The sequence below is a fragment of the Eleutherodactylus coqui genome, chromosome 7, assembly GCF_035609145.1.
Source record: "Eleutherodactylus coqui strain aEleCoq1 chromosome 7, aEleCoq1.hap1, whole genome shotgun sequence".
Taxonomy (NCBI): Eukaryota; Metazoa; Chordata; class Amphibia; order Anura; family Eleutherodactylidae; genus Eleutherodactylus; species Eleutherodactylus coqui.
Genome location: NC_089843.1, coordinates 179,694,877 through 179,711,439, shown reverse-complemented (window position 1 = coordinate 179,711,439; position 16,563 = coordinate 179,694,877). Strand labels below are relative to the sequence as shown.

The 16,563-nt window shown below is 45.9% G+C and overlaps 1 protein-coding gene across 2 annotated transcripts in view; it reads right to left on the bottom strand.

The window, feature by feature from the left end:
• The window catches only part of RASSF6 (Ras association domain family member 6), a 95,882-nt gene extending 87,386 nt beyond the window's left edge, over positions 1–8,496 (bottom strand). The window contains exon 1 of one of the 2 annotated variants that reach the window (XM_066574048.1): positions 8,332–8,496. In XM_066574048.1, coding sequence (XP_066430145.1) covers positions 8,332–8,393 — 62 coding nt within the window. In that variant the 5' untranslated portion in view covers positions 8,394–8,496. The remainder of the gene's footprint in view (positions 1–8,331) is intronic. The other variant, XM_066574047.1, reaches the window with a different exon arrangement.
• Positions 8,497–16,563: the final 8,067 nt, after the last annotated feature.

Here is a 16,563-nt window from a genome sequence, read left to right as displayed (position 1 = left end):
ATGCAATAATGAAAGAACTGTAAGCACTTCCTCATAGGAGGAAGGGGTCAAGCTGATTGGTGGAGGAAAGGGAGCAACAGTTGTTGCCGCCGGCGCTCACCGCTAATCAGCGGGCAGCAGTGCAAAGGAGAGAGAACTGATTCTTTGGCCGAATGTTCGCAAGATTGTGCGTTAAACTCGCGATCGCGCGAAAAACTCACGATCGCGCGAACAAGCGGCATGTTCGCTCTATAAGACGCACTGACTTTTCTCCCCCACTTTGGGGGGAAGAAAAGTGCGTCTTATAAAGCAAAAAATACGGTATTTCCAGCGATTATTTGGGTGATATGCAATCCGTGTAACAGGTATCTTAAAGGGGTTGTCCGGCCATAAACATTAGATCTCATTACTTCTGTTTGCCCATTTCCATGCACTTTGTAATATACATTGTGCATGGTAAATGAGGCAAACAGAAGTTATTGACTTACCTGTAGGGGTCCCCCCTCCCCCCCCCCCCCCTGTGTTGCTCCTCGGTTGTCCCTGGTTACGACAAGAAATCTTCTTTTCTTGTCGGGCCGGCTCCAGGTCTTGATGGGACGTAGGGGACGCGCTTCTCACTTCTGCTCTCTACTGCGCATGTGCAGTAGAGCTTCAGCTGCTGGGAAGCTCTCCTATGCCTGCAGGGGACGCGCGGCTGCTGGCATCTGTAAGGTAAGTGGACGGCCGGGCTCTCGCAGGTGGGGAGGGGGAGGGGTGTGTGTGTGTGCTGCTGGTGGTGGTGGCCGGGCTGTCAGGAGTCCCGGGGGGGGGGGGGGGGCATATGTGTGTGTGTGTGTGTAGGGCATGCTTGGCGCTACTTTCACTTTCAATAGCCGACGATCATCTGCTATTGAAAGTGCAGCTACAGATCACGATCTGCTCCTACAGCTCTGACAGGTGTAGCAGTAGATTCCTTCATCTCCCTGGCATGTCCCCTCATCACTGGACACTGCTGTCACAGTGTCCAGTGATGAGGGGACATGCCGGGGAGATGAAGGAATCTCCTGCTAACAGCTGTCAGAGCTGTAGGAGCAGATCGCACTGCTCTCCCTGCTCTCTCATTACTTTGAATGGGGCCGGCCGGCTGCTGGCTCCATTCAAAGCAGTGAAGCGTGCATGATGCCGGTCCTCCAGTCATGTGACCGATGTCATCGGGAGTGCGCACTGAGGAGAGAGAGGCAGCAGTGCATCATGGGAACTACCCAGCGGCGCCATCTTTGAAAAATCCTTCAGACAAACTTTATAAGGGGAAGAAAAGGAATAAAAAGGTGAGGAAAATATCATTTTTCATGGTTAAAGCTGTAATGTGTGATGCTTCTCCTCTACAGGGCATTCATGGGGAAAAAAAAAATCAGTTTCGCCGGCGGACAACCCCTTTAAGAAAGATATATTTTTTAAATACAAAATCATCAGCTTATACATTCTTGTCACTCTTGCTAATGAAGAACTGTTGCCCGCACTAGGTAAGGGTGGTGGAAAAAGGTGTATTTAAAGCAACCCTATGGGCCTGGATAAATAAAGATGGCCGTATCACTTCTCTGACTACCTGTGCATACCAGTAGGTAGTCTAAGGCCTTAGTCAGACGGGCGTTTTTTCGCGCGATTTGCGGATCGCATGACGGATGCGCGAAAATCGCCCGAAAATCTGCTCCTAGTCGCGTTTCATTAGAAATTGGCCGGAGCTGTCCAGCGCATTGCATTCAATGGAGCTGGCAATACAGCCGGCTCCATTGAAAGGAATGCGCTGCGGGCGAGTGTGGGATGAATTGTCGGGAAGGGCTTAAATATATAAGCCCTTCCCTGCAATTCATCCAGAAATGTGTTAAAATAAAAAATATATATATATACTCACCTTGTCCCGGCAGCTGGAGTTCAGCGCGGCCGGACGGCAGTGGGTGTGAAGGGGGTGTGAGTCAGACCTGCCCCCTGATTGGCTCAGCGCTGAGCCAATCAGAGGCAGGTCTCACTCACACCCATTCATGAATTCCGGCACTGAACTCCGGCTGCCGGGACAAGGTGAGTATATATATTTTTTTTATTTTAACACATTTCTGGATGAATTGCAGGGAAGGGCTTATATATTTAAGCCCTTCCCGACAATTCATCCCGCGCACGCCGGCAGCCCATTGCTTTCAATGGAGCCGGCTGTATTGCCGACTCTATTGAATTCAATGGGCAAACATCGTTCTTCTCTGCCACAGCTGTTACACCTGTGGCAGAGAAGAATGATTTGCCTTCTATATGTTCTCAATGGGGTCGGCGCTGCTGCCGCCAACCCCATTGAGCGCATATAGAGAAGAGAACAGGAATCGCAGATCGCAGATAGGTGCGATCTGCGATTTCTGTTCTATAATTTATCGGACGAGCGCATAAAAAGCGCTCATGTGCCCGATACCATTGCAAAGCAATGGGTTTTTTTTAAATCGCCAGACGCATGCACAAATCGGGCGAAAAAACGCCCGTCTGACTGAGGCCTAAGACACTACATGCTGCTCTAACTGACCAGCACTGCTCCTGTGGACAGCATTGATTAATTCAGATGTAATGTATCAGACTAATAATGCATGCTATATCTCTTGTGCACAGCTATTGCAAGTATCACAAGGGTAGGCTTGCTCTTTGAAGTGTCATCCTCTCTCCATTGAGCTGCACCACAGTTCTGGCCCAAACAGAAGGCCAATGCAGTTGTTAATCAAAACTGTGGAGTAGCTCAACAGAGAGGATGCTTCAGAGATAAGATTCGCCATTATGGCACTTATAGGACCAGCACACGGGGGATTAAGGCCTCATGTCCACTGGTAAAATGTGATTAAAAATCTGCAGCGTTTTTCCCGCAGCGTGATCCACGCCCCATAGGGATGCATTGGACACCCGCAGGTAGTTAAATACCTGCGGATGTTATTTTCCCTTGAGAGGCGGATTGCGTCTGCAGGAAAACACCCACGGTATGCTCCATTTTAGTGCGGGTCTCCCGCGGGGATGGCTCCCGCAGGCTTCTATTGAAGCCTATGGAAGTCGTACGGATCCATGGAACACCCGTACCTGAATTTCTGCTCTCCGGCGCGGTAGCGCAGGAGAGCAGGAGTTAAAAAGAAATGGAGTGCCCGGCGCATGCGCGGCACGCAGCCGGCGTGCCGAGCACATCCGCCGGTCCGAAGAAAGAAGATCCGGCCGCGACGGAGAGAAGATCCGCAGTGTCTGGACAGGTGAGTTTAATCTTATTTTTAGCCTCATGTCTTCTGCATGGAGAATCCGCGGCGGGCCTGAATTTCCCCGTAGACATGAGGCCTAAGCCTTCACTTTTCTGGTATTGCATTTAATAAGATCATTGTCACAGGTAGGATTACACTTGCTCCACTAGCCAGCAAAGGTATTCAAAAACTTCCTTTAAGGCCAGTTTCAGACCAGCGTATTGTCACACATCGATAATATTCAGATTTACATTAGCTCCATATTACAGTCCACAAAAAAATCAATGCTTACCTATTCCACAAGCCAGACGATTCTTCTTCTTCCCGTGACAAAGCGTATTCTGCAGGCATTCTCCTTCCTGCAGGGTGGTGTACGCTACATCACTAGTGACGTAGCATTCACTGCCTAATAGGGAGTGCCGAGTTATTGCCATGACAGCACATGCGTGTTGTCTCGCTACAATAGTATATCAACACTCGCGGCGAGACAGTAAGCAAGCACATTCTTGGCTATAAGTCGGCTTTCCCTACTAGGCAGTGAACACTACGTCACTAGAGACACAGTATACATTGCCCTGCAGGAAGCAGAATGCCAAGAATAGATTCTTTATAACAGGAGGAAGAGGATGTGGGGAGGTGATGTGATCCGGGGGACTGCAGGAGCCAGGAGAAGATCGGTCGAGGGGGGAAAGATGCGGTAAGAAGACTGATGGGGGAGGAATAGGTAAGTATTGATTCTTTTTTTTTTAATGACATAAAAAATATAGGGTCAAAATGCTTTGCATCTGCAAATATGTTAAACATCTTTTTTTGTGTTTTACTAATATTTGACTTTGATATCTCATCCTTAGAATATTTAAGGACCAATATCCATAGGCCTTTTTTTCACCGTGTATTATATGTGCAGTGCAGACATGCTTAATACGCAGTGAATGGAGGCAATGAAAGTCAATGGACACAGCGTATAAATCACAGCATGTACTATTTCTCTGCGTATGATACGTAGCCCTTCTATGGCCTCCATATAAAACGCTGTCCTGACGCAGGCATTGCAAGAGGGCAGCATTTTGATACTCTGCACACAATAGCACCAAGTTCAGAAGCAGCAGGACTTTGAAGACAAGGAGGAGGTAAGTTGGGTTTCAGGGGGACACTATTACTACTGTGGGACTACTGTGGAGGTCACTATTAGTGCTGGGGCCAATATAGGGAACACTATTAGGAATAAAGTCCCTTATATCGACTCAAGTAATAATAATTTTAGTACTGAGGCCACTATGGGGGTCACTATTACGACTGGCGACACTGTAGGGGGTTACTATTACTACTGGAGACAATATAGGTAACACTATTACTACTGAGGCCACTATGGGGGTCACTATTACTACTGGCGCCACTGTGGGGGTCACTGTTACTACTGGGAATAATATAGGGGACACTATTACTACCGGGGGCAAGATAGGGGACACTATTACTACCAGGGCCAATATAGGGGACACTATTACTACCAGGGCCAATATAGGGGACACTATTATCACTGAGGCCACTATGGGGGCCACTATTACTACTGGCGCCACTGTGGGGGTCACTGTTACTACTGGGGATAATATAGGGGACACTATTACTACTGGGGCTAATATATGGGTCAGTACTGTGTGTCTTTATTACACTTGAGAAGAGTGCCTTGGATAGCTGAAACGCGTTTTATGTATTGTACTGTCTGAAGATTGAAGACTTATTTTTAAAGAGACATCTATCTGGAACTACTGAGCATTTCATCTCCATTTGAACTATTGGGCCTTAGGAGGGGGTTTTGTCAGTATGATTAACCCCTTCCTCTCCATGTAAGTTATATTTGTATTACTTACAAATCCCTATGAACACAGAGAGTTTTCTTCTGATCTTTTTTCCCCTTACCCATTCTCTTTCTGGAACATAGAGATCAACAATATAAAGCCTGCCAGGATCCCAGGCTCTAGTGGATTGAACCTTCATTGGGGGCCCTCCGCCTGTACCAGGTAAGTCCCTTTCTGTTTTTATCCTCATTTCCTATCCATCCTGTAGGCGCTGTCCTATCCATATTCTCAAGCTGACTTGGGGTATACACATGGCGAAATGCTGTGGAATGTCCAAAGTGAAAACGTTCGCAGCAAATTACACAGTATTTCTGCATCCAAAAAACACTCAAAATCTGCACCTTAAGGCCTCCCTCACACAGGGCGTTTGCAACACTGTGTTACTGCAGATTCCGCCCCGTTTCAGCAGCGCTGGCATACTTTATGCCAGCGTTTTGGCTGCGTTTTCAGCTCGGCTGAAAACGCAGCCAAGAATGCTGAAAAGAAAAAAAAAAGCAATACTCACCTAGCCGCTGCAGTCCGGCTTGCGGCCGCTGGTCTCTGCCGCTGATCCGGGCTTCCTCTGCACTCACAAGTCTATTGCCAGAGGCCAGGTTTGAGAACCCCGCCTCCGGCAATAGAGTGCTGTGATTGGTTGTCGGTGCTTGCTCGATGCCCAATCACAGCCCTTCATTGACTGTCTCAGCCCATCAGAGCTTGCCGGTGCTGATTGGCTAAGACAGTCAATGAAGGGCTGTGATTGGACATCGAGCGTGCTGACAACCAATCACAGCACTCTATTGCCGGAGGCGGGGTTCTCAAACCTGGCCTCCGGCAATAGACTTGTGAATGCAGGGGAAGCCCGGATCAGCGGCAGAGACCAGCGTCCGCGACCCGGACTGCAGTGGCTAGGTGAGTATTATTTTCTTTTTTTTCTCTAGCCTAGCTGGGACTGATTTTCGGGGTAGGGCTTCTATTGCAAGCCCTCACCCCAAAAATCGGCGAGCGGTTAACGCTGCCAAAAACGCGGCACCAAGTGTTGCCGCGTTTTCAGCAGGGCTAAAACCGCTGCCCATTCATTTCAATGGGCGATGCAGGGCTGAAAACGCCCCAAAATAGAACATGCATTGCTGTCAAAGCGCAGCATTGGAAGGCACTGCGTTTTCAGCCCTGTGTGAGCAGCCCCATTGAAATGAATGGGAGTCTTGTACAGCGTTTAGCGCTGGGCTGAAAAGGCAGCGCTAAACGCTGTATAAAACGCCCTGTGTGAGGGAGGCCTAACAAATGATAAGCGAATGAATTGTCATCTGTCCCTGGCAGCGTTTACAATTATTTAGTTTTGCACGATCCTGTGAGGAACTGAACAATAATTTTAGGTGTATAAGTGCCCTTAGAGGATGACACACACCCAAGCCAAACACACAGATCCTTCATAATGTCCACAGTACATAGAGGCTAAAACAAGCTTTCATTGGGCTTTTGTAGTTTTCTCCTGGACATATTCCATGTTTTATTCAGTAATTCTACAATCCACATCAATGTTCCATCCAGAGAACACTAAAGCCTTCCTCTCGCAGGGAGCTCCGGTCACGGGAGCGAGAGAAGAGCGACGAGTCTGTTCTTATTGATACTTTGAAGCACAATGCTTTAACATTTATGTGCTGTTTAATTGTATTTATTTAATTTTACTGCAGATGATTTCTGTAACAGTTCTGCACTATAGATGAGCAAGTATACTCGCTAAAGGCAATTGCTCGAGCGAGCATTGCCTTTAGCGAGTATCTCCCCCGCTCGAGACTGCAGGTTCGGGTGCCTGTAGCGGGCACGGAGCTGCGGGGGAGAGCGGGGCGGAACAGAGGGGAGATCTCTCTCTCCCTCTCTCCCCCCCGCTCCCTCCTGCTGACAGCCGCTACTCACCGCTCCCCCGCGCCGGCATCCGAACCTGCAGTCTCGAGCGGGGGAGATACTCGCTAAAGGCAATGCTCGCTCGAGCAATTGCCTTTAGCGAGTATACTCGCTCATCTCTATTCTGCACCTCAAAGAGCAAAGTTACACATAAAATAAAAAAATCTTGGTATCTACTGTTTTAACCTGTAGAAAAAATTATTACTGTTCTCAGTAAAGCTAAATTGACACCTAAATAAAATAAATAAATACAAAACACTAAAGCTAGTATTGAACACTGTCTAAGAGCCATGAAGCAATGATGAAACACTGCACAACACACTGGAAGAAATATCACTGCATGCAGCACTGTTTCTTCCAGTAAAATGCTGGACAGCTAAGCGGAAACCAAATATACTCCATTATAGTCCATAGGGTCTTTTTGGCACTGTTCGGTTTCGTCATAAGACAGATCCATTCGGCCAGGGAATTCCTTTTTCCTGCTCCCCAAACAGAGTAGAAAAACGGAACCCCCTCCGCAGATGTGAAACCACCCTTAAAGAGACATAATCACAGTATATATATATTATATATAAATATATCCTTGGACAGAAGGGCTCTGTTCACACTAGTGACATGGCTTCTGTTTATAGCGGTCATGACAGCCATGGGGGATCCTTTTTCAAACAGAAACCACTAAATCCTGATAAACCATTAATTTTAATAGGGTCCATTAGAGGGCAAGAATAGCAAAGCAGATTGCACTATTGTTGTCATCCGGAGTGTCAAAAAGACCAAAGAAAACCCTTAGCACTAATGTAAACAGAGCCTAAATTAATTCATAGAGTTTATATAGAACCTTCAGCCATAAAACAATATAGTTTGTTATGTATAAAATGCAACAACTTTTCCTACAACATAAAAGCACAATCTCTTATAGGACATGAACCCATGTTTGTACTTAATATATTCCAATACAACAAAAGCCACAGTTGACAAAACCTCGCTTCCTGTGAAACTGTTGATCACAATCGGTAAGTCAGCAAATGTTCTGCATGGCTTCATGGCAAAAGACCGTGCGTAGACTTTCATCTCTATTCTATAAACTTAGTTAAACATTGATTCAAAAGGGTTGAAGCTGAATTCTTTGATAGCATTGATCCTTGACTTTTGTTTTTGTATATGACACGTATGACCTCAGTCTCTTCCGAGAGTGTATTCAGTAGGCTTACTAAAATACCATATGCAACCTTTAGCAAACAAGTGACCTACATACAGTATACTTGATCTAGAAATAGGAAATTATAATACTTTAGGTTTAAGGCAATCTGCCTGAGATCTCCAGATCCCTAGTCAAAGTGAAAGTGTATACTATGAAAGGTTAGATAACAGATCCCACTTACTTTGTTTGAAGATACTGGTCACACATTTCACTTTCTGATTTGCAGTTTCCCCCAGAAAACATTCTTGGAAGGACCCGACAGCTCACCTGAGTAGTTTATAAAAGACAAAGGGAAGTTAATTATTACTTCTTCAGCCGCACAGGTATAGGAAGTCTTAGCCACTCCTTTTTGGCTCAGTGCATTTTGGGAGTGTTTACCAGACCTGACAGCTGACAAGAACACTCCCGTGTTCATCCATACCTGAGCAAGGGGTGTGCTCTGACTCTTAGTAAGAGATTCAATGCTGCAGGGCATGAAGACTTGTCTATATTTTTTTTTTATTTTTTTTTTACGTTTGAGTTTAAAAAGAGATAACAACATAAACGACTAACTTCAGTAACATACAAGTTCTTCATAATAATAGTCTCTACTCTTTAAAAAGTTTGTAGTAATTTTCACAAGCTTAAAAAGCTTAAAGGGAACCTGTCACCTGCCTAAAGCACCATAAACTGACTTATGGTGCTGCTCGTGGAGATGACAGGGAGCCGGGTGATGTATTTTTCATATACGCCAGCCAAAAATTGGACTCTTTTCAGGGTGCTATACGTGCACGCTCATACAGACTTGTATAGGAGAACGTTTGCAAGGGACTCTCAGAGGCCAAATGCACACGGCTCGGTCGGATTGTGCAGCGGAAACTGACCCTGTGCCCGGCCGGTGGCCCCTTGCTTACCTCTTCAGATTCTTCATAACGTGTATTGCAGATGTGTCGGCCGGGGCGGCTGGCACATGCGCATTACAGATTATGCCGCGCAGTCGCTAGGCGATGATGCGGATTCCGTGGCCTGTCTGTAGTGTCAGCTGCGGATGAGTCGCGGATCGCACGGCTTCCATGGACTTCAATGGAAGCCATCCGCGTGGAATCTGCACTGAAATAGAATATGCTGCTATTTTCTCTCAACGAGTGGAAAATCGCAATTGATTTCCACTCGTGGACGTGGAAAAGTGATTTTCTGTAGCATGTTTATGGACAATATTTGCTGCTGAATCCGGAGGCAGGTGCCCACTCTGGATTCCGCAATGCAAATACGCCCATGTGCATTGGGTCTTAGTCAGATTTTTGGTTGGCATGTGGACTTTACAGGTGGGCACTGCAGGAACCAATAAGCAGGTATGAAAAATACAGCACCCAGCTCCCCGTCACCTGCCCTAACATAAGTTAGATTATAGTGCTTTAGGCAGGTGACAGGTTCCCTTTAATAATGAGCAATATGTCTATCTTTACACATTCACAAACATGAAATTGCAATTAATGAATGAACAAAGCAGATCAGGACAGATATAGAAATAACATAGATGCACCCCTCTTCAAGGAGAATAATCTATGCTTGAAAAAGGCTATGCTCTGCTGAAACGTCTTACCTGCTTTTATGAAATAAAAATAAAATGTTGACACCGTAGCTGGGCAGCTGCCTTAAATTTCTTTTGATAAAAGTGAAATTAGAGACAAAATACTTAAAGGGGTTGTAGCAAAATATACTTTTCTCAGTCATCCTTATAAGTTAGTTGGAAAAAAGTCTGATCAGAAGGAGACTTACCACTGAGACCCCCACCAATCCTGAGAACAGGGGTCCAGTGTCCCCCTCACTTTCTCATTTTGGACTCTCTGCACCCCCAGCAATGAAGAGGAGTTTGAATTTAGTAGCAGTCAAGCGTGTTCAATTCTACTCCATTTATTTTCAGTGGGAATGCCGGAGATAGCCAAATGCTTGCACTCGGCTATCTCTGTCAGCCTCATTGAAATGAATAGAGCTGCACCGCGCATGTGCAACCGCTGTACCATTTAATTGGATGTCACTATGTGTGGGTGCAGAGAGCCTGCAGGGACAAGAAGTGGGGGACACAGGGCCCCAGTAAGGAGACCCCCACCGATCAGACTTTTCTCACCTATCCTATGGAGAGGTGATAAAAATCTATTCTAGTCCAAGCCTTTTAAAGGGGTTGTCTCGCGGCGAAAGCAAATTTTTTTTTTTTAAATGGACCCCTGCAATATGCCCTGTGAAAAAGAAAGCATTTGTTAGTTTTTAAAAAGCACATTGCACTTACCTGCATCAGCGTTCTGCAGCTTCTTCATTTCTTCTTTTAAAGATGGCGCCGCTGGTCTTCTCCCACGGTGCACCGCGGGTCTTCCCATGGTGCACCGTGGAGTTTCTTCTTCTGTCTTCCGCGTGCCACTGCCGATACAGCCACCTCATTGGCTGATCGGCACCACGTGACGGAGGCGGAGCTACGATGACGACGCGGTGACCAGCTCTCCGGCACGAGCGGCCCCATTCACCAGGCAGAAGACCGCACAGCGCAAGCGCATCTAAAAACGCCAGAAGACAGCGAAATTACACGGAGCCATGGCGATGGGGACGCTAGCAACGGAGCAGGTAAGTGAATAACTTCTGTATGGCTCATATTTAATGCACAATGTATATTACAAAGTGCATTAAAATGGCCATACAGAAGTGTATAACCCCACTTGCTGCCACGAGACAACCCCTTTAAGGCTAATTTCACATGGGCAAGTGCGTTATCTGGCTGTGAATCACAGGCCTATATCACGCTCACCAACAAGCGATTTCTCCGTAGATGGAAGGCGTTTTTATATTAAAACCTCGCATTACTCTGAAGAAGTAGCGATCCTCAACCGTGACAGAGGATCACAGAGTTTTTCCCATTGTTTGCAATGGGACACCTCACATCGCACTAGTGTGCACCTAGCACGTGTTGTGATGCTGCCACCGCTCACTTTGAAAACAATGTGCGATGCTATGTGAGGGCATGCCCAAAGATTGGACATGCCAAGCTTTGTTTCCGGCATCGTATCATGGTGCGGTGAGATGCGATGCAGTAAAAAAAATAAAAATCGCTCATGTGTATGACCCCATTCAAAAGAATAGGATTCATATTCGTGCGAAATTTATGCATCTCGAGTGATTTTCTCGGACATGTGAAAACAGCCTAAGACTGTGAATGACACCCAAAAATCGCGAGAACAAAGACACAATTTTGCCGCTATTTTCTAGCGGCAAAATCGCGATCGCCCGTGTGAAACTAGCCTAACACTATCATGTAAAATAAAACACTGGTAGAAATATATTACTGCCCTTCCAATTCATATACACCAGGCTATATAAATAAAATGTACCGCATTTTTCCCTTTATAGGACACACCGGATAATAAGACGCACCCCTGTTTTAGAGGAAGAAAATAGGGAAAAATATTTTGAACTCACCCAAGGACAGCAGCAGAAGTCTGAAATACCAAAGCCCCGTGTCACAGTGGCAGTTGTCTATGGCAGGAGCAAGGGAAGAAGCTTATTGGTGGAGGCGGGGAAGCAGCAGCAGTTCCCGCTGGCGCTTTATGTATTTTGGCCAAAGAACAAACCAATACCTCGTACTTCTTAATATTACTATCCGTTTGTGTGGTACATCTGGGAAGTAGTTTGCCACCTGTTATCGTTGTCTGAGGTGTTGGCGCTTGCACGTTTGGTCTGTATTTTGGTGTATGCTTGCGTGTGGATCTGTTCCCATCCTGCCATCTATTAAGATTGTGTAGGTCACTGTTTTACATCCATGCGGCCTGCATGGATGTAAAACTTTTCTCTTTTTTTTCCCAGGATATGCTACAATGAGGGAGCTTTCAATTTTAATCTGGACCTCTGTAAATATACTATGCACCCTGGTCCTATGGTTATTAGACACCATCACAGCAGATTTCTAGTTTAACCACCACCGGAGGAGCTGAGACGGCATCATCCACCACCTTGTAGTTCAAATTTTTTTTTAACTCAAAAAAGAGTAGATTTTATTGTAATGTTGTAGGGTTTTCATTTCATTTTTAAAACAGGTCGGATTCACACGGCAATAAAATTGTGTGATAATGTTAAGGACCGTTACACATGACCGGTCACATTAACCTTTCAAGTCTTGGGTTCCAAATCAATTCGTATCCGCTGCAGCACGGAGGCCAAGAACCACACAAGAGTCGGTTTCTAGTTCTCCTCAGATACGGAGAGAAAGCCACGGCAAGTATATAGCTCGCTCTGCTTAAGGCGTACGTACTCTGAGCGTTTATTGACTGACTATAGTTCTAATACAGGAAAGCAATACGTCATTAGTCACGAGGTTTAATCTCATTGGGTTAGAAAAACATTAAGAATCATGCATTGTTTAGTGAGAATATATCTGTTATATTCTCAAGCGTCTGTTTCTTTTCAGCGTTATCTCGTCCTCCCTGGTCCTCCCTTGTATTCACTTTGTTATTCAGCTCGCTGTAGTACAGTCAATTCCCTTGTCCAAGTTTCTCCGCAGGTGTGGGAGGACTTTTCCTGATAACAGCTGTGTCCAGACTTGGTTCTCATGAAAAAGAACAGAGAGACATCATTGCAACGAATCTCCTGCTCTAAAGCTATTTCTGCTTGAATTATTGTTTCACTACACACAAGCTTATTTACATCTTATAATGCTCCATTTTGTATCTAGCGGCCATTTTGAGACAGATTATTTTTTTATGAACCTGTACTTTCTCAAATCCCCCTAGAAACTGTCTCAAAATAAACAATACCTTATAACTTCTACTGGGCGGGGTAAGGTTTGCTTTCCCTATCTCTAGTTTATGATCTATGCCCTACCTATCATTGTTGGTCAGCTGTCCAAGGGCTAATCCCTTCCCCGACAACTAATCCTAACTAACTAAACACGAAGACCTAGTAGACACAGAAGGGATCTACAACACACATGCTACTCTAGTCTAATGGCTGGGAGACTAGAGTGGTCACCCCTGCTTCTGCTGAGACAGATCCATAAGGGGACAAATCACTCTGTTGTATTATAGGCATATAGCCATCGCCTGGGGTCTCTATATCTACGTATACGGGGGCGACAGGTACCATCTGATCTGTAAGCTTAGCACAGGAGCGTTTTATGCAGGGCACAATACAGACAGAAAGTAGCAGGAGTATGATAAGAGTAACCAGAATCCCTATTCCTATCTGCATTAAGAATTGTTTCCATTGTCCGGTCCATACAAACCACTCATCCCAGTGGTTAGTTATCCCAGAATTACGCTTCAGCTCTTCTGACAATGTGGCCAATTTCTTTATTGCGATAGTCACTTTACCTGTGGGGCCTGTATTATCTGGAATATATGTACAGCAAGTTTTCAACAATCATTTTACAAACACCACCTTTCTCGGCTAGCATCATATCCAGAGCCACTCGGTTCCGGAAAGCCATGGTGGCTGTGGGGCCCAACTGGTCAGCAAGCCCCTAAAGTGCATCTCTTGTATAGCTCACGAACCCCTGCTGGTTGTAATATATATACAAACATTCTTATTGATGGTTACTATTCCAAACAGGGACTCAAATCCGGCCTTAACTTGATCCCTGGCCTCAAACCCATCCGGCACCCCCCTTGGCACTCCGATTGCATCTACATATATATACACATGTGGATCAAACCTGCCACCTGGTTTCAGATTGTGACGCTCGTCTGTAGGACCTGAGAGAGAAGCAGAGACCACAGAATGCGTTATTGACAATTCCTTGGAGAGACCTATGACAAAATTAACAAGAGAATCATTTCCCAAACTTGGCTACTGTGACATGTATCCTCCGGAGAAAAAGAAAAACTAATGGAAGACACTCAATTCAAGATTTACCCGTTTCCTTCATTGCCCATGGATCTACTTTCCCACTACTCCGTGGACGGTAGGGTGTGTGAAAAGCCTGGAATATACCCAAAGCAGACATGATGTATTGCATTATTTCACCTGTGACATTTGTACCTTTGTTTGACTCAATCACTTCCGGTACCCCGTATCTGCGGATTACCTCATTCATGAGCTTCTGTACGGTTACCTGCTTATTTACTTTGGTAACAGGGTAGGTCTCCAACCTGAAAAGAAATCAACAACAAGCACATATTCATACTTCCCAACAAGTGGGAGCTGAATGTAGCCAATTTGCAATCCCTGAAATGGGTAGAGTGGTCTAGGCAAGCGTTATGTGGCAAATTTACTTCTGCCCTGTTGCTTACGGCAAAGATCATGCAAAATTGGACAAATGATACAGCAGCTACAGAAAACCCAGGAGCCACCCGTCCTTGCTCAAGCGTTGACATCATTGCTGCTTTGAACGGGGTGTTGGATGAGGCGAGCATCGCCACCATGCTGAAAGAGGTGCTGGAAGGCCTGGAGTACCTGCATAAGAACGGCCAGATCCACAGGGATGTTAAGGCTGGAAACATCCCCCTGGGTGAAGACGGCTCAGTGCAGATCGCAGATTTTGGCGTCAGTGCGTTTCTAGCCACAGGAGGCGACATTGTCAGGAATAAAGTCAGAAAGACCCTTGTGGGCACGCCATGCCGGACGGCACCGGAGGCGACGGAGCAGACCAGAGGACACGACCTCAAGGCGGACTTCTGAACCCCCGGTAGGTGTGTCTTTCCGTGCATTCGCTGGGCCATCATGGGGCACAGGGACCTTGGTGGGCAAGTTCTGTTGACTGTTCGCCATTCACCGTCCCATTTCTGCTGCTCCTATATTTAGTCCATTTGTCTTTTTCTTCATTGCTGGCTTGTAACTGTAAAGTCTTTAGCATATCAAAGTCCAAGTTCATATCAAAGTAGTCAAAGTCCAAGGTTTATATCAAAGTCCAAAGTTATTGTTAAATTCTTCTTCTCTTCTTTTCTTCCACGGCTTGAGGGCCGCTGCCTTTGCTGTGTGATCTGTGATGGCGTTGCCTCTTGTTTCTCTGCTGTAGGAATTGGTGTGAGCTCTCCACTTTGCCACCGCTGCACCATTCTTAACAAGCTGTCTGGCCTTCCATGTTAGGCCGTAATCATGAGCTATGCCAAATGCATACCGGGAGTCAGTGTAAAAGGTTGCCATCTTACCTTCTACCACTCCACACGCCTCAGTGAGGGCCTGTAACTCCGCTTCCTGTCCTGGGACATGCGCAGGCATTCTGCTTTTAGCACATCTTGTTGCGTGACCACTGCATATCCAGCGTGGAGTCATCAATTACCCTGGTACCATCTACAAATACAACTCAGAATATGCATTATTAACAAGGGCTTTCAGTTAACATTTATTATGGCCACCTGTTCTGGCAACATGATGGCTTCCATTAGTAAACTTACAGCTTTTCTATTCTTGATGGAGGAAACACAAAAGGCTTAGTGATACATTGAGGTAACTATTTGGGTCAGGAGTACATTAAAAAAAAAGTAAATCATCAACATATTGCAAGAGGGTGGTGCCCTCGGGAATTGGCCAGGCGTCTAATATCAGCTTCATGCATCTGGTAAACTGGTTTTGGGCTATTCTGTGCCCCTTATGGCAGCACTGTCCAACAGTACTGCTTTCCTCTGAAAATAAATGCAAACAAATGCTGACAGTCTGGCTGGCCCTTTAAACTCTTTCCCTTTAACGGGGAACAAAAGGGGTATTGGCTGGGAAGACACATTCCTTAAGGGCTTTAAGTTAACATAAAGAAGAGACAGTGTCTGCAACTGCATCTTCCTGGACATGTGCCAGGGGGTACTGACGGACCAAGGGGGCTAAGAGCTTGGTCCTCTGCGTACGTAAGAGTGAGGACAGGGAGAGGTGTCGCTTGGTCTGCTGCCATCCGACATAAGGTCGGGTGACTTTCAGACCCGGGGTGTATACAAGCCTCACCGGACAGGTGAAGTTTGATACAACCTCCCAAGGGTCCCATCACGCAATTCTCAATATGCTTTCAGGACCTTCCAGCATAAGGAAGCGCGTGAGGCATCGTGACCCTTTAAACATTACCTCAAGCGGTTCAGTTTCTGCCAGCTGAATTGGCACTTCTGAACCCCTTGCACCGATTACCGCTAGACAATCAGGCTGGTATTCTATTTCAAATAGATCATAACCTTATTGTAAAAAGGAAAAAGAAAAAATAAAAAATTTAAAAATAGCTGACCTGCAATACCTAGATCACCTATATCTTCTCCCCCCCCCCCTTTGAACTAGGGTACTTAATTGGGAGAGTAACCGAGTTCAAGGTAGTAGCAACAATGAGAAGAATGACAAGAGCACATTGTAGCTGGATTTGACGGGCCAGAAATAAGTGCTTGGGTTGCACTTGCGTGTATACGCTCCGGATGTCATGGGGGGGGGGGGGGTTAGTTCAATACCAACTCCGAAGATTTGTTAACCATTGCCTGTACTGCTG